We start from the raw sequence: 26,405 nt of genomic DNA, 5'->3' as shown, positions 1-26,405 counted from the left end.
AATATATTTCACAGTACTTATTTACTCATAAATTCACAGCCAGAAAGCTGTTATTTATCATAACCTATCAATGAGTTATCCTGAAAATTAAATTTCATTATTTGGTTAAGTTTACTTCTCTTAAAAGTAAGAGCATTGTAAGAACAGATATATTTTTTCTTGAGTGTACAGTTCCTTCATTCTTTCTGATAAAAACTAACAAACAAAAAAAAAACCACCAATAAAACCCCCAAAATCATCCTATTTTCTGTGGGATCAGAATGGAATTCCCAGTCCCCAGAGCACTTCAGAGACTACATTCTTAACTGGTGGAGTGAGGTAAACGAGGAGCCAGAGTGAATCACTACACTGAGCAGTGACCCGCTGATCAGCTGCCTGCTGGAATAACAGCACCCGAGATGTGGGGTCCTGAAAAGGCAAAGAATTAAAGAAAAACGCAGGGAATACTCAAAGCTCCAGTAAGAATGTGAAATTCCATCCATGACCTAGATAAAAGGCTCTGCTATAACTCATAGTAAGGTAGGATTTAACATTAAAGTACTAAAATATTTACCAGTTTTGCCAAAATAGTATTTCTAATAAAGTATTCAGGTGAGCAAAGCGATGTTGCCACGGGCAGAAGTCACAGAAGCAAAACTATTAACGGTTAACCTGTCACATCCAAATCAGAGTGAGCCTTTAAAAATTACATACAAAGATAATACTGCATTATTTATTAATTTGTATTTGTTCGTTAGTTACCTTTATTCCTAAGGGCAGGGGTTTCATGACAGGACCTTATGTTACTACAAAAGGTTTCCAGAAATCATTGTGCTCTTACTAACAAGGATAATATAATGTTATTACAGGAAATACAGAAGGTTGTGTAAGTACACACAGATATCAATGCTGCACTCTGTGACCTCTAAAAGTAGATCTGTAAAAGAATCAATAATTCAGAGGTACGTTACCTCGATGACATCTCTGACTCTGCCTCCCATGCAGGGCAACCCTTGTATATCTTTCATTCTGGTTACTGGAAATGGAAGAAATTTCAGCACAGAAGCCGCTCTCAGAAATTCCAGGCAGAGTATTTCATTTTCTTTGAACTCATAATTTTCAGCCATTATCTCAAAGGCATCCTGAGGAGGGGGAAGGTGTAGAAAAAACTTAAAGGTTAATAAAAGCTTAAACTATTCAGTATACTCCTTAGAAAGGTTACTTTGTATGCTAATTCAATAATTATTTCTTTATACTAGGGTGAAAAGATAGAGTTCATTAAAAAAAAATTCAGCATAATTTTCTAACCACTTGAAATTTTCCAGGTATCCTAAAAATTGTATTTTAGAGGCAAATGTGGGAAAAGATTCTGATCTGTAACAAAGCCAAACTTTAAAATCTTTTATGAGATAGACTTTCCATATTCTGTGCAGATCTGATAAATCAACGTGAAATAGCACCATAATTTTTAGAATTGTGCCCAAACATAAGTAATCCAGCAGGTCAGTACGTGACATCTTCATTTTCAGACACAACCAAATAGGAGTCTGTGGCAATACTGGAAACCACCTTCTTCTTTTTGAACTTGTAGCCATGCTTCTACTTAGTAATTTAGGGAACAAACTCTCTTTTTCCTCATTTTTCAGATGTATGACCTATGCAAACAGAAACACATTTTCTTTTTGGTTCTTATCCATGGCTTGGTTTATTTGATGTTGCACTCAAAACTACCTGGAGATTGCCAGTACAATTTTTTTTTTTTTCTTCTTTACCTATCCATATGTCATTTATGCAGCTTTGGAGTCTCCCTCCCTCCCAGAATATATATATATCTTAACAGCAGCAATTTTTATAAATGAAATGCAGGGAACAGATTGCACAGTGGTGGAGAAGAAAGGCAGTTTTTTATTTCCCACTGTAGAATACCATGTTCTGGGAGAGAACAAATGCTGCAAAAAAAGTTTGTGAATAACCTAAGATAAGAACTTATGAAGGCTTGCAGCTGATTAGCAGCTGGAAATCTGAGTTCTTAATGAAACCTTGCACAAAACCTCAAAAATTTTCAAGACTGCAAAATTAAGTGGTTCCTTCAGAGATGTTTAAGAGTGTACCGTTTCCAGAAGAGACTTTTACTGTTCGAAATATTTATCCAAAATGCATCCCACACCTGCCTGTTAGGGATGCTCTTGTGCATCATTCAAATGGCACAGGGCAGGCTAAGTACAGACCATAAACAAGCCAGCCTTGCGAAGCTCCTGCACTGCATTGTGTCCTGCAGGAGATCCCATTTCTTACTCTTCAGCCAGTCTCTAAAGAGCAGCTAACAGATCCCAGCCTTGAAAGGGCCATATGGCCCACTATATCAGTTGCTGCATATCCTTCCTGTTTTCCAACTTACTCCTGTTTCTTCTTTGACCCACGAGGCACTACAAAATAACAAATAAGTGGCTGTCAGTGTGCATCTGCCTGCAATTATCACTTCACTGAGCTGTAGTCCAAGTGTCTGCTCAGAAATGGTTTTGGAATAAGGATGAGTAACTCCCTGTGATACAGATATCGACAGCAAATAGCTTACCAGGACAATGACTGCAGTGGATAGTAGGAAGGAATAAGATTAAACAGCTTTTTCCTGCCCTCAGTGTTTATGGGATCACTGTTTATATATAGGCTCAGATTTCATTTCATTTGTAATTAAACATATCATCATATAGTTAAAGAAAAATATTTTTAGATTTTGCTTTGATTTTTATCTTAGCATTAATGTGCTTTATATCAGAAGATAAAGCCAAGTAAAAACCAGCAGGCCTTGCACATCCTAAGCGCTACATGCATAAAATCTCCAGGTGAACTGGAGTCAGTTCCAAGCCCACTAACTGACGTGATAGCAAATCCAGTGAAGTCGTCCCTTTATTACATCTGTGGAATTGAGAACAGTATCTGTCACCCTGCATTGAAGGTATACATCCCAATTTAAACAATAGCAACAAAAAGATTTTAATTGAGGTACAATCATTTAGATCATTAAAATAGAGCAACTTCTTAAAATTAAATGTATATTTCACAATGAATGTAGATTATTTACATATTACATCTCATCGTTTCGTCAGTTCTAGAAACATAGACCATCGGATATGTTGTGTTGTTCAGATTATAAACATTATAGTCTCATTGAAGCAAAATGAAGATTTTAATCAAAATCTTCAAAAAAATGTTGTTTCTACTGACCCTAGGATTTGCAAAACTTCCCTCTTAACAAATCAAAAATATGAGATCTTAATTGGTTTGACAGTATCTCTTTAGAAGAAATAGGTGCCTTAGCTGAACAAAACCACTTCACTTTTTTTTTTCTTGTGCTACCATGTTAAAGTGGATAAAAATAATTAATTAGGGCTTGCTACAGAGAATTTGCTTTGTTCTATATCATCAGTATAACTGCACTCTTTGATCTGTCTAAGAATCAATCACCTGTTATCCATCTCACTGAAAGAATCCTCCCCTTAGCTGCATATTTATTTATCAGATACCCTGATTAGTAAGTGCTGTGCAATTCCATTTTCATAACATTTCATGAAAGACCTCTTGAGAGAGAGAGAGCTGTTTAGCAAGATGCTTGATCAAGAAGTTTCTACTACAATTTACGTTCAACTAGCCCTTGGGTGTAAGAGTCAAAGGGAGGGGGGAGAACGCTCCTTTGAGAACAATAAAAAACAATGAAAACCCAACCAAACAAAAACATTCTTTTACAAAAATAGTGCACAAAACCTTAGCTTCCTTACAGCTGTCTTTAAAGCTCTTGCAGTGGCTAATTGTGGGATTTATTCAACTGCTCTTCTTTTTTCTTTTTTACCACATTTAAGATCCTTATTTGCTTGACAGATTATGTTGTATTTAATTACATACTTTTTGGTTAAAGACAGGTATACATTATAGTTCCTATTTAGAAAGAAAACTAATGCAGAAAAAAGGAAAACTACTAGTTTGAGGTCACAGGCAACATGGATTCATCCCAATTTGCATGTGGAAGAAAAAACACAGCATACACAGTACTGCAAAGCAAGGGGGGAAATATGTTTTACAAGTGGGGTGACTGGAGTCAGATGTTTCTTCTGCTGTGTTAGTTTTTGGTTGGGGTTTTTTTTTCGGTGTTCTCCCAAGTTCTCATTCTTTTTATTCTTTATCAGCTTCAAAGATTCTTTCCTACTATGCAGTAGAAGATGCTAATTCTTGCTTTAAGTAAGGTTTACAGTGCCATTCACAAAATTATTACTTTTGTGTTCTTTTTCTCTCTTTACTATCTGGGCACATGAATACTCAAGAAAGCAGTGTTTGGCAAGAAATTTCTTACTCCAGTTAACACTAGCAGGATTAATCAGGGGACAGAACCAAAAAAATATAGTCGCTACCTTCTTGTTAAAATAGTCTATACAGACAAAACATAGACAAGAAAACAGTTCTCGTAAGTACCTGCTCAGCAGTATGTAGTAATGACAGAGACTGGCAAAGTCATCTTCTTGATTAGGAGGCTCAGAAAGTCTAGCAATGATTTTTCTCATTCCCAACAGGCGGCCTCTCACATGCACATTTAAATAGATGTATTCTACACTGAATAATCAGCCATCATGATAAATGTTTCTGCATATATCAGTACCACTGCTGTTTTACAGAGGTGTTAGCGCCTTCCTACTAACGGGAGGGGAGTTTCGGAAAAGCTGTGTCACCACTGTTATTGAAAAAGACAATCACATGTAGCATTTTACTCAGAGGCTGTTGACAGTCAGTGAGAAAATATAATCAAAGCATTTTTATTACTCTAGTTTGCATTTTTCAGTGTTTTCCTGCCTTTGCAAAGCTCATTAAGCTGTTTTAAACAAACAATTAAATAGTATTGAATATTCATTATTCCCTGTACAAAACATTGCTTGCAAATGCTGCAATTAATTACAGATCTCTTTTTACATAAAACTGCTTTTGACATTCTTTTTGATAAAATCTTTCTGCTTTAAAAAAGAAAGCAACTGATCACCAAGTGGAGTTGCTGTCTATTGAATATTATAGTTCAACTAATAATATTCCAGAGCAGAATACCACATGAAACTCCTATACTAGCCGAGAAAAAGCTTGCAATCTATTAGATCTCTGGTGAAATCCACTTATGTTGATATAAAAAGCAAAGTTACTGACCCCTCATTTATTCTAAACCTTCATATTTCCTACATTAAGCACCTCGCCATCTTTTTATCAATCAGATCAGTACCCAGACTGCCCCTTTAAAAGGTACCAGTTTAACAGGAAACTAAATTTCTAGAAATTTCCAACACACGGGATTTTCATAATCTCCAGGGTATTCTGCAGGGGCTGCTCTAATTAAATGTGAAAGATAGCTGGGCTACGTTTTAGTTCTTCAGTTATTGCAAATTTTCTATCTGTGTCTGAAATTGTGGAATGTATGTTGGTGAGACTTGGACTATGGAAAAATTTGGGGATGGAAGGGACTTCCAGATCCTCGTGGGTCAGATACAAAAGTACACAAAGATTTTGTTGAATTATGTTAAAAATAAGGAAGAGGATGGATGTACTGGCAGAAATTTTGAACTTCATTTAATATCTGGTATTTAAGACCTAATAAGGTAAAATATCATTAACAAAACAAAGTTACCAGTAAGCATCTTGCACATGTTAAAATGCACACTAAAATATTATATTAGACATGCTAAAAATCACAACACTGAAATCAACACAAAGAGCAAGATTCCTAACTAATATACGAGAACAATTCTCGGAAAAAAATAATAATTAATAATGCTACGCTGGTTTATGCCTGCTGAACAGCTAACCCAATAACTTTCAACATGAATATCAGAGTACATGAGTCCACTCATTCAGAAAAGCAAGCGAAGCTAATGGTCCCATGCTACGCTTCATACTATCTTGCTCGTTTCAACAAGATTGTCGAAGCAGTTCCATGGCTACCTGCAAAATAGTCTTTAATTACCTCAGTTTAAGACTCTGCGAGAAGAGATATCACCAACATTATACTACCAAGAAAATACTTTAAATCTAATCTGTTTTGTAAAGAAAGCATTACAGCTTCCTGGTCAAGGCACTTGTCTTATTCCCATGCCTATACCCACTGCTTCTCTGCCATGTGACCTTGGAAAGCTGCTTCAGACCTCCCTGCCATTGTTTCCCTTGCTATTTTTCATTTGCTGTCTATTAGGGCTATGAACTCTCTTTTACAATGTGTTTGTACAGCACCTTTTATTAAAAAAGGCCTCTATCTTACTTGAGCCTGCAAATGCTACTGCAGCACAGATAAAAAAATAATGACATACCATTGTACAGGTGAACGTAAACGGCCGAAGAGTTGAATAGCAAAGTGTGCTAAAGGAAAAAGAAAAAAAAAACACAAAAACCACACAACCAAACAAAAACCACAACACCTCTACATGATACCTGGTTGAAGGACTATTATACTCAGAACAGCAATTTGAGTTAAATTGTTTTCTACTAGAAGTTTATTTAGTAAGTCGTAAATCCAAAGGGTGGGTCCTAGTTCTCATCACATTGCTGTTGCCAGTGTTTGCTGTCCATTCAAAATTGACCAAAGTGATTTTTAAAGAGATTTAGAACAAACCATCCATTCAAATTATTTTCTTCTCACTTTCCCCAGTGTAAATCCTACTTTCATGTGTCAATGGGAAGAGTCATAGGGCATGTGAATACCTTTTGTACACACAGAGAGAGAAAATACATACTTTCAGGTGCTTATTTCAAGGAGAATTCAGCAATTTGAGCCAACCTGTAGTGCTGACTAAAGTGATTTCCAAATAAATAAAACGATCCATTTTTGTTCAACCTGAATTTTTTTTATTTTGCTTTTTGTATCTGAATTGAAAAGCCCAATACTTGCCCAGGTTCAAAGATGTTATCACATCATCTTAGATCAGCTGGAGAAACAAAGAAGCTGAGAGAATGAGAATAATAGTAATAGCATAATGTGCACAATCTCAGGCTCCTTGTATACACACTGTTATTAGAAATAAATATCTGTTTGCTCCAGCTGCTCCTCATATTAACCAACAATAGCAGGTTCATTTCTTACAATAGAAGAGTGGTGCTCTTGAGAAGTTTCCATATTTTTCCACATAATGTGAAAGAAAACAAGACAATTGTGAGAAAAGATTTGCTGACAGAGCACAACAATGCTAGTTAGTGTCAATCACGTAACACTGCCCCTACAGCAAATAAAAACACACAGTGTAATAAGAAACATAAAATCTTAAAACATATATTAAATGTATTAATATGGCCAAAGAAAGCAGCATAGACTTGATGTATACATACAAATTTGTGTTGCCAAAAAGTGCAGGTGAATTTATATTCTGTCTGTATTTTAGGGAGCACCCTCCCACTTACCTCAAAAATGAGAAGAGATATTTCCTCCATAGACTAAACCACCAGTTCATTTGGGATAGGTATACCCTTCACATATATTTACAAAATTTACAATTTTGATGTACTGTCTAGAGTATTTTTACTGAAGTAAGCTATGTCAGTAAGACAGTACATGTTATTAAGGGTATGTATTCAGTGGTTTTTCTATCTATAGAGCTCCAAAGTTCACTATAAAATTAAAGTTGAGGTTCTCCTGAGGTCTTTTTTAAAATGGAATAATAATAAATGCTTGAGCCACTGGCATAACTGATACATATTTCTGCAGGTACAAAAGAAGAGAAAATAAAAAAAGGGATTTTTTCCCCCCACCTCTAAGAGTGGAAAGGAAGCGTCTTTCCCATGCTAAATATCCACATTCTCATTACCATGAGTAACAGCCAAAGCAGAGTAACATTCAGTAGCATTAGCAATAAGCCTCAGAATCACAGAACCATTTGCCTCCGACTTAATTAGTTTCTTCTGTAAGAATTAAATTGTATTTTCCTCACAGAAGAATGTCTTTCTGGATTTTATTGCAGCCTAGTATTAATATTCAAATCCAACAATCCCTCTCGGGCACAGCAGAATGACTCCATTTATTTTGCCACATGAAAACACAATGCAGCCCCCCAGTGTATATTTTCAGTGGGAGAGGGGGAGGATGGCTAGCTATTTACAAATGAGCCAGAGAACAATATTGTAATATTATATTCCATAATAACATTAATGTTCAAGACAAACATAAAGGTAACATGCTAAGGTACAGCCTCTGGTGAAAGGAGTTTTTGTTTTGCATCTTTACCCATCTGAACAGCTACAGTTCACCTGTGGAGTCAGGGCTATGCGTTCAGGTACGTTCCTGAGTCATCCAAATCAGGTAAAGCCTGAGGCAGTGGTTCCCAACCTATGTACCATGAGGCCACAGAATGTGACGCAAAGTGACCCAAAGACTGCATGAGGCCCCACAAGCCTGAAGCGGTTGCATTTCTCCTCCATGAACTGCCACACAACGCCACTGCTGCCTCCTTGGCATGCAATTTGACATACTTAGTCTATTCTTCACACAACAGGCCTTGCTACTACTCAAAAAAAATAATTTGGGTAGGATTTGCCCCATACTGAACATAGTCATGAAACCTTCACATTTGCACAGTCTTTGTCAACCTTTCTGTAGTTTCTTCCATGATAAAAAACTGGTTTGTTGCACCTTTCTGTAAGTTATTTTCTGGCTATTACAATAGAAAGGAAACATGGGACAGCTGAATATAGAAATTGCACCTAGTATGTTAAACCACCACGTTGTCCTGCTGAGCTCTCATCAAATATCTCTGATCTTTGGTTTTACTAAATTGTCTTTCATGGTAAAATATATACAGAACAGGACTCAAGATTAAAACTGATCACTAATTACCGATTTCTCCAAAAATCAAGTCTCCAAAAGTGTCTCTCCCAGGAAATCAGCACATTCAAAGCCTCGTTTTATGCACGTCTCTGCCTATTAGTGACTGTTTTCCTGCTCTTCTGAAGAGACTAAAAGACGTCAAACGTAACTACTACTCTTTCTCAAACATAACTACTACTCATTTGAAAGAGGAATTTGATACAGGGTATCAGGGCAAAGTCCAGTAAAAGGAAGAATCCATGAGTTCATCCAAGAATGCATAAGCAAATAATAGCTTTGTGCCCCTGTTATAGGCAAGATCAAAAAACATTATTTTCAAGCTAACCAAAGAAAATCTGTAAGAAAAAGGAACAACCCTGGCTCACAGAATAAAGTTGTTATAACAAAATACTATCATCAACACATAATTCAAGATGGTTTGGACCTTATTTTCAGGATGTATGACATTGAGCCAGGGAAAAACTGTCATTTAATGGTTGGCTGCCCAGAGCATGCACAAGTGAATTATACCAATGCTTCAGTGCATTTGCTAAGTGCTCGCACTGAAAAATCTGTTGGAACACTTTTATTTGAGAACGTGAATTACAGGTTTAATACAAGACCGACAAAACAACAGCAAAACTGAAAATCGGGCAGACTAACTGGCAGGCCTCCAGGGAATGGGCCAGCTCTTGCAGTCCATAAACACCCAAGCCTTCAGCTGTCATTGCAAGCTTTGGTTGTGAAGAAAAAAAGCAATAGCCCTAAGGAGTTTCATTATGTATTGGGTCTGGCTGAGATGGAGTTAATTTTCCCCATAGCAGCCCGCATAGTGCTGTGCTTTGTATTGGTAGCGAGAAAGGTGTTGATAACACACCAGTGTTTTGGCTACTGCTGAGCAGTGCTTGCACAGCATCAAGGCTGTCCCTCCAACATTCCCCCCTCACCAGTAGGCTGGGGGTGGGCAAGATTTTGGGAGGGGACATAGCCAGGACAGCTAACCTAAACCAAAAGGATATTCCATACCATATGACGTCTGCTCAGCAATAAAAGCTAAGAGAAAGCAGGAGGAAGGGGGGCATTTGTTATTACATTTGTCTTCCAGAGCAACCGCTATGCGTACTGAAGCCCTACTTCCCGGAAAGTGGCTGGACATCGCCTGCTGATGGGAAGTAGAGAATAAATCTTTTGTTTTCCTTTGCTTCCATCCGCAGCCTTTGCTTTTGCTTTATTAAGCTGCCTTTATCTTAACCCAGGAGGTTTTTTCTATCTTATTTTCTCCCCCTCCCCGTCCTGCTGAGGAGGGGAGTGATAAAGTGGCTTGGTGTGGACCTGGCGTCCAGCCAGGGTCAACCCACCACACATTACAACTGTCAAGATGCAGATGCTAGACGGACTCATACGCATTATCAACTGGTCCAGTAGCATCTCCAGAAACAAAATACAGCACAAAATCGGTTACTCTCAAACTACGAGGATGAAAAACTGCCACCTTTGTCACTATGAAACCTAATTTTTACCCAGACTCAGAAATGTTTGATATATAGGATAACAGAACGGAGTCTCAGTGCTTCAGTCATCGAACTGCCCTACTTGTAACATGTTCAGCTAAATTCATTTATCAAATACAAGTCATACTCTGACATTAAGACTGCTGCAATGATAAACCTGAAAGTAATTTAGGGACGGCCTCTCTGTGAAACACAGGTATAACAGAAACCACTCAATGAATATGTTGCTGCTATCATAGTTTTCATTTGAACTGAATCTTGGACTAAATTCAGGAATTCAACAATTAGAAGATGAACTATATATTCACTAGAGTGATAGTACTCAGTCTTTGAAAGTGGAAAAATACTGTGTGAATTTACAAATACAGTTATTCGATGTTTCAAAAAATAAAAATAATTTTTAAAAAAATCATTAAAAAGGGAACTACTTTATTCTAGACCTTTTTGTGCTCAAAATGTTAATGAAAATTAAAAATCAACAACTTTGTGCCTTCTAGGAGTAGCCATTGTACTTTGCCATTATCCACCACAATTACTTTTAATTTTTTACCTTCAGAATGACTGACAAAATGTCCTACTACAGAAAATTCAACAAAGAGCCAGAGTCCCACATTCTACTGTTTTCAGGAAGCGTAAAACTAAGGCACTTACTTCCTATTTCTCCAAGAAGGCTGGTATTTTACAGAATTTTTGGGTCATACTATATTTGATCTGACATCTTCCCCTACAGCAGCATGTATTTGATATTTGTAAGCAGTGAAAGAGAATGACTGCTTTCAAGAGGTTAAATGGTAACATTCACAGCCTTGTTTTTCTAGCAGGAGATGGGGCACAGTAGCCATTTCAAAAGAGGCAGTTTTGGGAATATTGGAATCATTGGGGTTGGAAGGGACCTCAGGAGGTCTCTAGTCCAACCTCAGGCTCAAAGCAGGGTCAAAACTCAATTCCCATCAGGTTGCTCAAAAAGGGAAAATTTTTTAAATAAGCAAACAGTTTAACCTACTTGAATACCATAAGCACTATTATATAATGTGTATAATTGATGATTATTTCAAAGCATCACTACAAGGCAAAATTTAGTTGTTTAGTTTTTAACTGTGTGTTCCCAGATCAAGACATTTCGGAGTTGCTCTTCGGTTTATCTTTAGTTCTGATTTCCCAGAGGTTTTAGTATTTACCTTGTAAATGTTTTTTATTCTCAAATTACTGATATAATTTTTAGATTGAACATTAGGAAAAATTTCTTTACTGAAAGAGTGGTCAGGCCTTGGAACAGGCTGCCCAGGGAAGTGGTGGAGTCACCATCCCTGGAGGTATTTAAAAGACGTGTAGATGAGGCCCTTAGGGACATGGTGTAGTGGGCATGGTGGTGTTGGGTTGACGGTTGGACACGATGATCTTAGAGGTCTTTTCCAACCTGTATGATTCTATGATTCTATATCTGTTGCTATTCTTTTTATATGGATCTTACAAATAATATTTACTTAAAAGATTTGTCTGTGTTTATAGTTACACATACAAAGTAAAGGCATAAAATTATAAATAATAACAAAATAAATATTAAAACTTCAGGAAGATGAGGAGGTGTTTCGTAGTTGAAATATATGAATGTAACTATGCCAAATTTATTCAGACTATACTACATTACAGTCTCTGTGTCAAATGTTTCCTATTGAATAATTGTCACTGAGTATCTAGAGCCAGCCAAAAGGAGCCATTAGGCACAGTAACCCAAGAGGAATTTAGACCAGATGACGCAGGCTCTTCATACCCACTGAACTGTGTAATGTTATGAGCATTAAATAGGATATATGACAGTCCCTAAGATTTCTATTTAACTAGACAATTTAAGGGCATTTTTCGTCATGTTAAAGTAATTACATTGATCACGCAATCTGTTTTCATAACTAAGCAATTGTGAAATTGTGAAGCTTACAATCACACTTCGGAGAACCGGACACCTAGGCAAAAGAGAAGGCAGCACAGCAATTGTGAAGTACCTTGGACTGACCTAAACCAAACTTTTGCTTATCATTACTTCCAACTTGTCAAATAAGACTGTGATGAAATGCTAAAAGACATTTTCTGAATGTTATTCTATCATTTGTTTTAAAAATTTATGTGTTTACAAGCTATTAGTGTATTTAAAGATCCACTTTGTTAAGCTTTCAGCAATACTTAAATGATGTGATTAAGCTTGCACTCAATTTTAATTTGAGTATGGCAGATTTATAACTTCTTTAAATTGTTATCATTGTGCTGCCTGTTTAACTCATGGATTTGCTGAGGGTGCCATAGGAAATATTGATGCAAGTACTGTATTAATTATTTTACTTATGCTAGTTTTTATTTCATGGATAGAATAAGTATTACCGTGAATTTCTTGTTGTAGTTATTTAAAGTTGTCTTCCTTTGACACGAATACTGAGATACTTTGCTTGCAATAAATGATGGCACTTCTGATTCAGGTATATTCAGAGGAGGAGACTGATCTTGTTCCTAACAAGAGAAAAAAAAGGGGAGAAGGGTTGGTGACACACCTGTCAAATAGCTTAAAATACCAAAAACACATTTCATGAGCCCAAAATATGTACCTTTAAAGAGAAGGTAAGAGAACAGTAATGCTCCTACCATCTTCCTAGGAAAAACATTTAATTTCACATTGGCTGCACTGACAATACCAGTTTATCTGGTGGTTACTGGGATTTTTCATTTTCTGCAGTAAGTTCTTGCAGGGAGTTTTCAATGGCACTGTCATTTAAAAAAAAAGTCTCTCCACATGGCAAGTCTCTCTACTACTACTCTTATTATGGCAGTAAGATTGAAAAACTACAAAGCTTTAAGAGCAAATAAGCTTGAAAGAACAGAATGTTTTCCCAGAAAATCCTAGATGATTCAATATAAGATCAGGGATCTTAGACCAAGGAGGGGCGGAAGGGGAAGAGGTGCTCAAATAACTGACTTTTTCGATCAGTGGCTAAATTCAGTGGTGGAGGAAAAATGTTTGTATGACTTTAAAATAAACTTTGCCCCCCTCTTCTAGGTAAAATGAAAGAAAACTTTTTTGGTTTGGATTTAATTCATTAAGCTAAATGTTCTGTTTTGGGGTCGTTATAAAGCAAAGGAAACATTTACAAACAGCCATAGAAGAGTCATCTCCAACAGCCAGCGTTCACCTTATGGTGTGGTTTCTCACTCAGCCCCTTCCATACATGCTGATCCAATTCAGACATCATTTTTAGGTGTTCGCTAGAGCAAGGAAAAAGAGCCAGGTGCCAAATCTTAAATGGGAGTTTCCCAAGCACCAGGCTACCTACATGCTCATTTGCATTTCCCTTAAATTTGCTCCATGCAAAATCAACCAAGATCAACAAAAAAGTCTGTGGGCAACCCACCCCAATTGGGTGGGAAGGGAATTCTCCTGAAAGGCAGGATACGCCGAGTCATGTCCCCATTGGCAAAAGAGAGTCCTGAGCATGAGTCTGCAACATGCAAGTGTCCTGACCAGCGAGCAACTGGAAACAGACAATCGAGCACCAGCTTTTCTGCTGGTTTATACGCCCAGTCCTTTAATTCCTTTGCGTTCATTAAAAGTGCCCAAATCTGAAATACTTTGGAAACATCCAAAGTATTCTCAGCATTTCTGTGTATTCTTTGCTAGTTGTCATTTTGTCTGAAAACATTTGGCAGATCTGTCAAAAACGTATTGCCTTGCACTATTCAAAAGCCACAGGGAAATGGTTCAACAACAAAAAAAAAAAAAAAAATCACAAAGACACATGGAGGAAATTTTCACCCCAATAATGGAATGATGAGCCCTTTCTGCCCTGTATCCAAAGACACGCAGACATAAAGCTAGCATCTGTGCTAGGCAAACCTATAAATATGTGTATGTGCCTTCACTCTCACACCCCCCACATATAATTTCATGCTAAATTGCCTTTGTATTTGATACAGAGTAGTTAAATAACAGTATTCACACACGCACAAAAAAGGCATTTGCTTGCACAGCTGAAGGAGCAGTGAATTATAAGGCAGTTTTCATAGTATACACTGAAAGGAAGGAAGCTATTTTATGTGTAAGACCACTCTCGGGAATAACTGAAATGGGTTTCAGTCAGGATCAACAGTACAACTCATCCGCTTTTGCATACATTCATGAATTATACTTTAAAATTGATTTTAAATCATATAAACTATGATTGATTACAGCTAATATACTGCTTGAAATGATACTGCCAGCTGCAAAAACTGTGAAGAAAAAGAACGTTACTGAATAGAATATATAATAAGCTATTATCTTCATTAGGACATAGACACACAAAGAACAAGAGCCCTACATGGAGCATTACCTGGCATTGTGGATGAGAGCAAAATTAACGCAGAAACTCTATGTGTTAAGAGGCTGACAGACTGGCACATAAACATCCTGTTCCTGCCTCAGCAAAGATATTTGAACATTTTTCTTAATCAGCAATAGTTATGCTGTTAATTAAAAGGACTTGATTATACATAACAACAGAAGAAACTTTGGCTAGAAATCAACAGCAAAAGCATCTAAGAAACAGCAATTACAATAGTCTGATTTGGAGGGAATATTATGATGCCTGAATGAGAACTACAGAGATGATCTATCATCAGCAGGACATAAGAACAGGATCAATATTACTTTTTGGTGTAAAGACCAGATGGGATAAAATCATTTGTACAGATTATGGGAGAAACCTAAAGTTTCATCCAGTAGCAATTACAGTGTAGAACAAGCAATCCTGGAAACTCACACTACCTCAAAATAATTTATAGTACTGGGAAGAAACAACTACCGATATGAGAAAAAGGTAAGCATTAAAATTCCTTTTTTATTTTGCAGATGTCTCCACCACATTAAAATGAAATTATGGTAAACTACACAGGGGCAACCACTGAAAAATATCCAAACGTGTAGGCTACTTAATTGCTAGAGCTAGTTGGAGTTTGTACCCCACATCAGTAACAGTGAATGTCACTGCCACTCCTTCACAGCGACATTTTCCGCATGGCATAAGCGGGAAAATCAGTCTGTACCACTAGCATCAGTTTGTGCAGCAGAGAGGCTTAGTTGCAGAATTAATCTTGTAGGGGACTACTTTGCTCTTTGTCAAACTATTTTTTTTAATACACAAACAAAGTAGTATAATGACATAGGGAAATAACAAAGAGAGAGAGAAAATGGAGCAGCAGTGAACAAGGTGCATAGATACGAGAGACTGTGTCAGGCCACATTATTCAACAGCCAGCAGCTTTGTAAAGTCCAGACAGCATGATCAAATAATAAAGTCTGCCGATATCTAGCATTTTATGAAGAGAAGGCAGCCAGTTTGTAAGTTTCATTTTATTTTCCGGGAAACTCTGACTGTCAGTATGAAGGATTTCTTCCATTAGTTAGAGCCTCTCTCTTTCACAAGGCAACAGAGGGAGACACTCTGGAAAATGCTAAATATGAGTTGCCTGTCACATGATTCGGCAAGGGATCAAAAGATGCGGTACTTCCTTTTACTAATGTGGAGGGAAATCCTTTGTTCAAGGAAATAAATCTCTTTTCCTTTCTAAAAAAATAACTAACTGAGAACTTTTGGATTCTGACTGAGGAAAAGGCAGAAGAGACGCAGCCACAGCACAGTTCCTAAGGCTGCTGAGGATGCCAACCCACTTATGGTTCTCTTCCTTTGTTTTTATCTCTCTGAAAGCTTCCCCTCTGGCTCTTTCTTTTCCATTACCCAGGAAACAGCACTGCTTTCTAGCATGTGGGGATGCCCTCGCATACATATTCATGTCCATGACCTGCTATCGTCCAGAATACCAATCTGCTTGTGGTGGAAAAGGTGTCTCTGGACAAAGGCATTCCTTTGCCAGAGAAATATTTTTATTTCCCTTTAAAGCAGATGTTTGGCTACCACACTTCCATAGCCTATTAAATTAAATGATGGTTATTAACTATAAAAGTCAACTGTTACCGAATGAATCGATAAGAATTCAGACCATCTTAGATCTGGTCACCCAACCTTTTATACTCTATAAATCACTAACATTCAAGCATCTCTCCTATCATTCGCAACCACAGAAAAATGTACTTCAGTGACAATTGTAATTAATATGTTAGCTAATGGTCTGTAACTCTGACTTTATTCCCCTTGTTTTGCATGGAGGACATTTCTTTTTAGTAATGCATTAAAACAAATGTCCTGAATGAAGAACAACCTTCCAAATAGGCTACTGTAAGATCTGAAAGATGAAATCTTACTGCTATTGATATTAATGGGAATTTTACTGCTGACTTACATGTAGATGAGATTTCACCCAAAACATTTCCCTACTGCAATCCATTCCTTTTACCTCAAAGTCTTCATGATGTAGCCTGAGTTCAAGGTTTGTTAATTCACTTTCATTTCACATTTTACAGACTGATATAATGGACCAAATCTGTCTTCAGTGAAACTCCAATTAAATTACATTATGTACGAGTTCAGTCTAGTACTTAATAAGAAAATTATCCTTTACTTCAATCCTTCCTCATTTCTCAAGGCAGAAAAAAAAATAATCATGGTGACACTACAACAGTAAAATTATTTTTAAATTTGCTGAACTTCTAGAATCCTTTCTCTTCCTTCCTTGTTTGCTTTACAAAAATGTTTATTACTTTAAAGCCACTATATAATTAAGACTGGTCTTAACTATAAGCTTTGAAGTTAACGGTACGGCTGTCACTGGCTTGCTTACTGCACTCTACATATATTAGTATGAAATCTTTACCTTTCAATAAAAGCAGAGGGTCTTACTTGCAGAGCCAGTCTCCAACTATAATAATGATCTCCTGACAGTGCTGCTACCTTTTCCAGAAGTTTCTGCTCCAACAGTATTCCGAAAGGACTTTTATATATAACAGAAAACTAAGGCAGTTAAACTTGCAGTAGCCTTCTCATCAATTTAAAAAAAAAAAAAAAAAGTAAGCTTCAGCATCATTGGAGGCATTTTCGAGAAAGACAAAGGCATTTCTTGCTTTGAAAAGAAACACAAAATCTATGAAAAGATATTTTGAGATATCTCATTCTATAGGTCTTTGTGCACTGCTGAAATTAAGAATGTACATAAAGGATAATTTGGTTTACTTTTAATCCTGATGTGAAACTCTCAAAGTTCACAGGATTTTGCTCACGTTTTGGATTTATTTCTTGTTTAGAGAACTTCTTTGCATTGTCAGTATTTATATTTTTATGATCTGTTTGCCTGTGAGATTACATAATGCAGTAGTTACAAGGTTTCCCTTTTTTTTCTGTTTTGCATTAATTTCTTTAGTCTAGTCTCCCTCCAGCAGATTCACTGAAAATATTATAAATATACTGAAAAATACTTCATTGGAAGGATTGCAAATATAAGCACATATTCTGTCATGGAATTATGCTGGGTCTGAGAGCGACAGCTCCATCTGGTATATTCACTCCTCCTCCCCTCCCCACCAAAGTGTTAGTAAACAGTAATTCTTATATGTAAAATCCTGGAAAATAGTTTCTGGCAATGAAAGATTGAAGACTGAAAAAATTAATCAGGAGCTACAGTTTTTCTTGGGGAAGGGTGGTATTTATGAATCATCCTTCATAATCTAAACATCAGGATGAAGAAGCAGCAAACAGTGCAATATTGCTGTTAAATATTCAGGCATCCTCTGCCTCACAGGAAGGTACACGCTGCGGATCCTGCCGCGGTCCCCGTGTTCATGGGTTTCCCAGTTATCATTTTGCGGTGGGGTCACAGTTAACACGCAGCCTAATCCAGACCCTCAGGAATCAGCAGGAATCCCTCACTTTACTTCAGAGAGCTTTAGATCACACTTGTAATTCTCTTGATGTGTGAATTAATTTCTTCACCAGTGCACGTTAAATCCATCTCCATGAGGCTCGAGCACGTGCAGAACAAGGGAACAGGTTCCTCCTGCCGCAGCGCAGGGTCTGTTTCGTGGCTCCGTGGCACGTGCTGCCGTTGCACTGGGCATAGCACGCTCGGGCATCCCTACCACACCCTCGTCATTTACAGTCTGTACTGGGGGTATTGGATACCACCGTCTCACACTACGCTCCAGTTTGAGAAATCAGCACATAATTTTGTAGATATAGATCAGAGGAAAATATGTCATCATCTTCGAGGTCAAACACCATTCACCAAACAATCAGCCTGCCATTCACAATATCCTCTGACTTACAGCTGCCATTGAGAGATAATACAATATAATAAAAACTTTTCTTCTTAGCACAGTTTTACTTGATGGTGCCAAGTTTGTAAATGCATGTTCACAGACTGCAGCAGCCTTCATTTCACAGGTCCTCCAAGGGCCCAGCGGTTAGCTGATCAGTTCCAAACAGCAAAGATTTTAATATTTTTGTATTGTTTTGAAGAGGCAAAGTATTCCATCAAGAGCCCATTAAAACACACTGCTCTCAGTGGGACATTTACCATGATGTTGAAGTATTTGTGAAAATACCACAAGTACCACAACAACAGCAAGTGCTTCATTGATGGATATTTCCCCTTTAATAACACCCTTTTTTTACAGGAATGATGTATATTACCAGTTTGTAACAAGTGACAGCATAGTAGCTTAGGATTACCAGACACTGATATAGAAGGTATGGAAGGTCTTTTTAATCTATCAAAACTGTGTGAATTACTCATGTAAACTTCAGGGAAAGAAGTTTTTAAATTCAGAAATTATATCACAACACAAGTATATATATAAAATAAAAATAATCAAACACAGTCATTCATTTTGAATGTCCCTGTATTCACACTGGTCTTACCATGAGACGATACTTCATTTCTGAATCAACTGGTCTTCCCGCTTCCATGCAGGCTGTGAACCAGGAGATATCCAGTAGTTCAAACCTGGAGCTGTCTCCCACAGCCTGTCCTCTCAGCCAGTCCAGCACCTCTGGGTAAGAGTTGTTCTCAGCCACAATATGAGTGACAGAGTCACTGTCAAGAAGTACACAAAAAGGAGTTTTCTTTTTTTCCTGAACCCAACTGTACACAGATACAGAGCTGCTATTTCCATATTTACTTACCATGCACTTCCTGAAAATTGTAGTATATATTATACGTTAGGATGTGGGAAGCAGTTGTGTTTTCATATCACAATATATCTATTCCAGTCACTGCATCTGCTTTGAGTAAAAACTTTAGCCTGACAGCTCTTGTAATGGCAGCATTTTCTTTCTTTCAGCATCATTTGCCTTCCATGAAACACTATCCTATTACACGTTTTTTTGCAACTCTGAAAATATTTGGCTTGCACGGGCAGTACCATAATGAAAAGGCTGCTTTATGATACCTGACAATCCCTTCCCAATATTCCTGATCAATGAATGAAAGCTTTACAGTATCAAAAAGTCTGTCAACAATAATTCTTTAAAGCTTTACAGCTAGTAATATCTTTTTGTAAATTTAACTTTTCTGTAATTACATTAAGCTCTTTACATATGGCATTGTCAAATTTTCATGACTTACATCTTATGAATTATGCACTCCATCTAAAGACCACTTGCTACTAAGAGGCCAGTCTCTTACAAAACTGATATCTTAGTTTAGTGAATATAAAATTTACAGATTGAGTTATTGTTCAATAAATTACATGGTGTACATTGCTTAAAAATATGGTAACACAAAGGTTATTACACTAAGTTTGGGTTGATGTACTAGAATAACATTGGAAAGAATCCCATGATAGTTCATGATTAAAAAGACACAGTTCTGCACCTTCCACAGGAAAGTAGCGGACAGGGACAAAGTTATGTTTCAAGAAAAAAAATGACATGCATATTTAGGATGATCTGTAAATTTCTACCTGGCCTGCTGATGTTCCTCAGCAAGTTTAGAAAACTACTAACTTGGTAGGAAATTTTGTGTGATTGCTAGTGTTCCCCCTCCACACACACCCCAGGAGGGTCCTGTCACCCACAAAGACAACAACAGATAAAGGAGGAAACTCTTGATTTTCATGAAACTTGTAGGACCTCAGTATCTCTGAAATATATGCCAAAATTAACTCATATCAGTCAACAGATTCCTAAACTTCTTGGGGGAAAGGCACAGGCAGACAGTGTCATTATTTGACTTAGCTTTTATAGAAATAAGCCTAGAATAAGCCCAGTCCTGATGGCAGCTGCCTCCATTTGCAAGCCTCCGTAACCTCCTGCTAGCCCATGCTGGTGACAGCCTTGAGCATATAGAGTGAATGTCAAACAGGCCGACAGATTGCTTTGCAGTCCTTCTGTAACACCTGGAGAAGTTAAACCATCAACCTGTCCAAGCAGACAGGACACTACTGGTAGAGATAGGTGGTTAGTATGGACTTTAAAAAGGACGTGTGCTAACTGTTAAAGGCAGACTGCACAACCTTTCAAAGCAAACTACTTTCTAGGAGACCAATAAAACCCCTTAGCCTATCCCTGTGACCCTGATTCATATCAATAATCACCGATTTCGTTAAATCACCAAATTGCAATGACAAATACTGGAGTCACCCCATAGAAAACAGTTTTCACAACTCTCCAATGCATTAAATGTACTATATTTTGGAAATATAGGAAATGTATTCAATGTAGTATACTTCTGAAATATGAAAACTGTCATGGCATAGCACAATTTTTTTTCTCTCCATATCGTGCAACTTGTAGAGCAGAGTACACTGAAAAAAAAAAAAAATCCCAATTTATTTTAATTTAAAAGATTACAAATCTAGGCTAGGTGAATCTCCATGAAATACTATTGGGTTTATTATTATTTAACCCTGCTAGGTTCTACTTTAATTAAACTGTCACATCTTTATTTGAGTAAAAAAAAATTCAGTTAGAGACATAGAACTTCTGCTTCCTGTGGTTTATTTCACTTTATATAAAATATTCATATGTAATGTATTTGTACCAAGCTGCAGTTCTGGGAACTTTGCCATCACTGTGCTCGCAGCAGCAGTTTAGCTGCTGTGCACCAGTTTCCTCTGGTACCTGTACAGCTGTGCTTTTTTCTTGGCACAGAACATAACAAATTTAGCATTTCCTCTGGCATTTTCAAAAACAAAAATCAACAGTTAAATAGTTCTGTTTTATCCAGCAGCAGCTAAGCTGAAATTAAACATAACATCTGCCTTGCATGCAACTTACAGAAAGTCTGAAATATTGGCAATAACTACCTGTGTGTCAAAGCAGCCCAGATAAAGCCTCCACTCAGTCCTCAATGGATTGTTAATGGAGGGTTCAGAACAGCCCAGTTCATTTTTTTTCCCTGAGAATTCAATTAGTTTTGTATTGGACGCTAATTGCCTACTTCTGTTCAATACCTGCTTGAATCTTGCTTTACAAATTATTTCATCCTCCCTTCTTCTTTAGGCTTTCAAAGTTGATGGGATTGAAAAATCTGTGGAAATGAGCTTTCATAGGGAGGACCGAGTTGTACACTATCTGCATACAGATACAGAGAAATGATCAATACTTGCTTTTCTTCCACCTTTTCAGAGAACCTACATAATGATGTAGCTTTCAGAAAACTGCATAATGATATAACTAGCACTCATGAAAAGCACTGTTTGGAGGAAGGCTTCCTTCAAAATGAGTTGGCTTATTGAAACATCTCCAGACAGATCTGCAGCTGGAGTGTATTTTCACCCTGAAATGCCACATCTGTGGTATTTCGTTCCCAGGTTTTTTCTCCAGTGCTCTTCCTGATTGTACCAAAGCGTAAGCCAGTAACCTTGAGACTCACATCAGTGTATTACTCACAGGAAGATTAAACGTTAGAATACCAGAGATGTTCTACAGAAATGCCCCCCTCAACCCATCACATTTTCCATTCCTATATGTCTAACTTTTTTTCATTTCAGGAATTGGCCATTAAGTTTAGATTAACCTTAACCTGACTTCAGGGGGGAAATAAACAATGGCTGATTTAGATCAGCTAAAGATGTGATTCATTTATTCCAGTGAGACTATGCAAATGCATAGAAACATATCCTGTGAAAAAGATTTGCAAGTTCACACCTTACATTTTTTATTTTCCATGTGAGAAGCAGCACACTGAAAAAATGCAGACACATTAAAATTGGCAGGCTTAAGATAAGTTAGAACCACAGATTTTAGAGGTAAAAAATTAGAAATTATGCTAATGTGTTCTGCCTGCTGTCTGCCCAGAAGATGATAGAAATGAACCACGCTTTAGGAACACCCACTGAAATCCTGAAGCATCTTTGGGAAGAGCAAAGTATATCCACCAAATACATAGGCAAAATCTTCAACCACAGTCACTGTATGACTGCATTTATTAAATTAGAATGCTTCAAGCAGCATTACTACGTGTTATTTCTACACATACAAACATCTTCCTACCTTAGCTCACTTTCTACTCTGAAACCTTTTCTTCTTGCCAGCTCCATCAGAAACGTCCTTCTGGTCATCCCCATCTTCCTCTGCATAATAAAAATGACAAACTTGTTGAACTTTATTTCATAACGACAGGAAAGGTTTGGGGAATGCATCCTCTTCCGTCTCTTCCTCTGGGAGAATACAGCTGGAGCCCTGATCCTATCCATGATGCAAGGTAGAAGTGTTTTCACTTGGGTAGAAGGGAGACACCATCCTTTCTGCCAGGCAGCAGCTGTATTTAATGTCACCACCCATTGAAGTAATTTTCTTCTGTTTCCCCTCTGAAATCAGAAACAGGTGCCACACAAGCAGAAACATCACTTGCTTTCTACCACCTGGGACTTCTTGCATAGAACTACTCCAGACAGGTGCAAATATGCTTTCATTCCTTAAAATAGCCATTACATATAAAAACTTTATCCAAATAATACTGACCATAGCATAACTATCTCAAAATATCAACCTGGTCTTCAGCTGGTTTAATGGCCCAGTTCCATCAATTTCTGCTTTCAAATCTTTTCCAAATCCCACTTTTCCAAATTGCAGGGCACATTAATTTTTAATTTATTAAAAAAAAAAAAAAAATTCTTCCTATTGTTAGCTAGGAACTATGTCTTAGAATACAACTAAATAACAGTATACAAATATGTTGTAGAATAGCCTGTACACTTCCTACTTCTGTATAATTAATTTGATTAAAAAGGGATAGGTTTTTTTAAGAAAGCAAACAAAAAATAAGCTTTTGAAATTAAATTTACAATAAAAGAAATCCTTTGCTGTTTTGATACTAAGGCAATGAAAGACAAAGAGAAAGCATTAGAGACGTGTTTAAATATACTTTCGGGGTGCATTGCCAACATTGCTTTCTACTATTTGCCCTGGAATGTACTGCTCTCTGTGGCAGGTACAGTAGCGAAAAGGTAGCTACCTTCCTGGTTTTAAGCACCCAGTGACCTCCAAACAACTACAGAGGAGATTATGGAGGTTATGTACCATCCTTTCCTGGAGGATGGGGTGTTGGTCATCAGGAAACTACACTAAAATTTGTTGCAGACATTGTGTTGGATTCAGTTAGGTATGACCCTGAATTTCCATCAGAACAAAGCGAGTGCAAACAAGCAGGTTTACAGCATGTGCATCTATTTCAGCACAAATCTACTTCAGTGGTAAATATCCCTATTTCCATGTCAAGTTGGATTTTTATTTTTAGTGTAGCAGAGAATTTGGATTTTACCAGCCCTTCAGAATGTGTCACAAATGTTATATCTTGCAATTCTCATTGCTCACGTTCAGGAGAGGAAGCAAGGTGAAAAAATTCTGCCTAAGTCAGATCCATCAATTTTATTTTCAGTCATTTTATCACGGATGGATATACAACCCGAGTTACAGAAAAATGAGTCAAAACCTGTTTCCTGCAATTATAGCCATGAGTTTAAAATTAAATTATAAAAGTATTACTGACATTTTCCCAGCTCTACAGCTCTTGCTGCTTCAACTGTATAACAGATATAAAGGAACAGTTTTTATCAGAATAGAAACTAACCATCAAAAATTAATATAGAGCTTTCAGCTCTGGGGTCTTCCTGAGGCCATGAAGAAAATATATACATGGTTCAGTACATAAAGTAGACTCCATTCATTTCTTCCCTTGCCTAAGGATAACCCAGAAGCCAAAATATCTATTCCTTTTTCTGATTCATAACATTAAAATTGTCAAAATAAATCATTTCAAGGTTATTTTGAAATTATACAAGATATTTTCATAGGAACTGGAAAATGGGCAAGCAGAATTTAAGAGGCTTAAGCAAAAGAATAGCAGCAAGGAAGAAAAAAAAAATTAATAGTGAAGGGTCTGGCATTAAGGCTGAGCAATCTGTTTTGGTTGCTCCGTGTCTGTTTTCCAGACTACTAATCAACCATTGAACACTGGCCATCTCCTTGTTTACAGCCTTCTTAGGCTTGGTAAAAAGCTTTACTTTATCTCAAGCCCTACAAGGAATAATGTATTTGAGAACAGATTCTTTACATATGTTAAACAAAGTCTTATTTTATGTTATAATTAATTCAGTGCCCTCAAACATGTAAATATAATTTCCCCCAGTGTAACATCAAGATGCTCAGTGCCAGTAAAATCCTTCTGGCATGAAAAACATAAGTTATTATTCCTTTGTGTTACCGTAGTAACTCTTGAGCCAGATTTTTGAGGGTATTTAGGTGCCAAAAAGCTGCAAACAGAGTCCTAGTGGGATTTTCAAAATATCTAAGCAACCTAGGCACCCAGCTCCTTTGGAAATCAATTTCTGGCTTTGAACCTAATGCAAAGAGATTTTCTCTGTCTAATAAACACAGTACAATATCATGAAAAGGTCTCTGCCAATGATGAAATTTTATTAAACATACACTATACATTCTAAAATTAACAGGATTTCCATATCCCAGATGAGCGAATAACCTACTCTCCTACAACATTACATTATAATATTTTTGACAGTAACACAGAAAGTAGAATATGCATTAGGGAGAGAGCAAACACAGCAGAGAAAAAACATGTCTTTTATTTATGACAAAGGAAGAGTATGCTGTTATCTGAGTCATGACACCACTTTTAATACCTTACTCTCCACTACATATGATTAGTGGCCTAAAACCACAGAAACTTGCAGAAATTGTTCCATCTAAGTACAGTCTCCTGGAGTTCAGAGTAGTTCACATCCCTGGAGGGAAATCTAGAACAAATTTCCATGTTCTGATGTTCTTGCTGTGGATCAGTTTTGTGCCCTATCAAAGGCACGGATTAAGAGCAAGATGCACACAAATGTTGATGGCATTTAAGTAAACGTCTTTTATCTGTGATGAAAAAAGTCTGTGCCAACAACAGCATCTCAAGCAGTCCTCAAGCAGTGTCTAGTGCAGACCTCAGCCTGATGCCCAGAGTACTGATCTTCAGTACTTCAGAGGGGGTTTCCTCGGGAGGAAAAGTTCAGGAACACACAATTTCTGGAAAACACAGTTTAGCTCCTCTGAATTTCGGTATTCGCACATGCTTTCACTGCACCTTCTCAATTATTGTCACGTAGTCTTTTAGTGCCCTGCTTTCATGTGAACTGTATTCTAAATATTTGATAAAATGTTACTCACCCATTTTATATAGCTTTCCTGCGAAGAGTCATGAAAGGTGCTTTTAATACACAGTGCAATATGCTAACCTTCAGAGAAAGCATCTCTCAAGCACCATCAACAAAAACTAGAGAAGTTTGGATACCTTTTCTTGATTGCACATATGCTTAACAGCGTTTCACACAGTATTGTTCCACAAGGATTAATTTTTCTTAGCATTTTCATTTTAAAGTCTTTGGTAATTCAGCATTTTCCAATGAACAATTTCATGGAAATTTTAAAATCCTTCTGATGTTTGTTTTTGTCCAGGTATTGCCATGACTTTGGCCATTGCTTTGGTTTAAATTCTGGCCTTCTTGGCTGCTAACCATTCCCTTTGCTATTGATACCTGTTCTACCAATCTCTCAATGCCTAAAAATAATATGGCAGGTGTTTTGCCTGGTTTTAGTAAAAAATTTGTGGAATCCAATTATATTTTTAAATTAAGTTATTACATAGAACTTTTCTATATTTGTACTACTTACACTTAGCCAATGCAGAAA

The 26,405-nt window shown here is 37.1% G+C and overlaps 1 protein-coding gene across 2 annotated transcripts in view; it reads right to left on the bottom strand.

Annotated features, from left to right (window-relative positions):
• Positions 1 to 25,606, bottom strand: part of DNTT (DNA nucleotidylexotransferase) — a 99,454-nt gene extending 73,848 nt beyond the window's left edge. For both annotated transcript variants that reach the window (XM_075154771.1, XM_075154770.1), the window contains exons 1-5: positions 25,363 to 25,606; positions 22,710 to 23,026; positions 19,134 to 19,308; positions 12,679 to 12,804; positions 951 to 1,121 (exon numbers count right to left, since the gene is read on the bottom strand). In XM_075154771.1, coding sequence (XP_075010872.1) covers positions 951 to 1,121; positions 12,679 to 12,804; positions 19,134 to 19,308; positions 22,710 to 22,912 — 675 coding nt within the window. In that variant the 5' untranslated portion in view covers positions 22,913 to 23,026; positions 25,363 to 25,606. The remainder of the gene's footprint in view (positions 1 to 950; positions 1,122 to 12,678; positions 12,805 to 19,133; positions 19,309 to 22,709; positions 23,027 to 25,362) is intronic.
• Between the last annotated feature and the right edge of the window lie 799 nt (positions 25,607 to 26,405).

The sequence above is a fragment of the Calonectris borealis genome, chromosome 7 (assembly GCF_964195595.1).
Source record: "Calonectris borealis chromosome 7, bCalBor7.hap1.2, whole genome shotgun sequence".
In the NCBI taxonomy this organism is placed as follows: domain Eukaryota; kingdom Metazoa; phylum Chordata; class Aves; order Procellariiformes; family Procellariidae; genus Calonectris; species Calonectris borealis.
The sequence above is the reverse complement of the archived record's forward strand: the minus strand, read 5'-3'. Positions and strand labels throughout refer to the sequence as shown.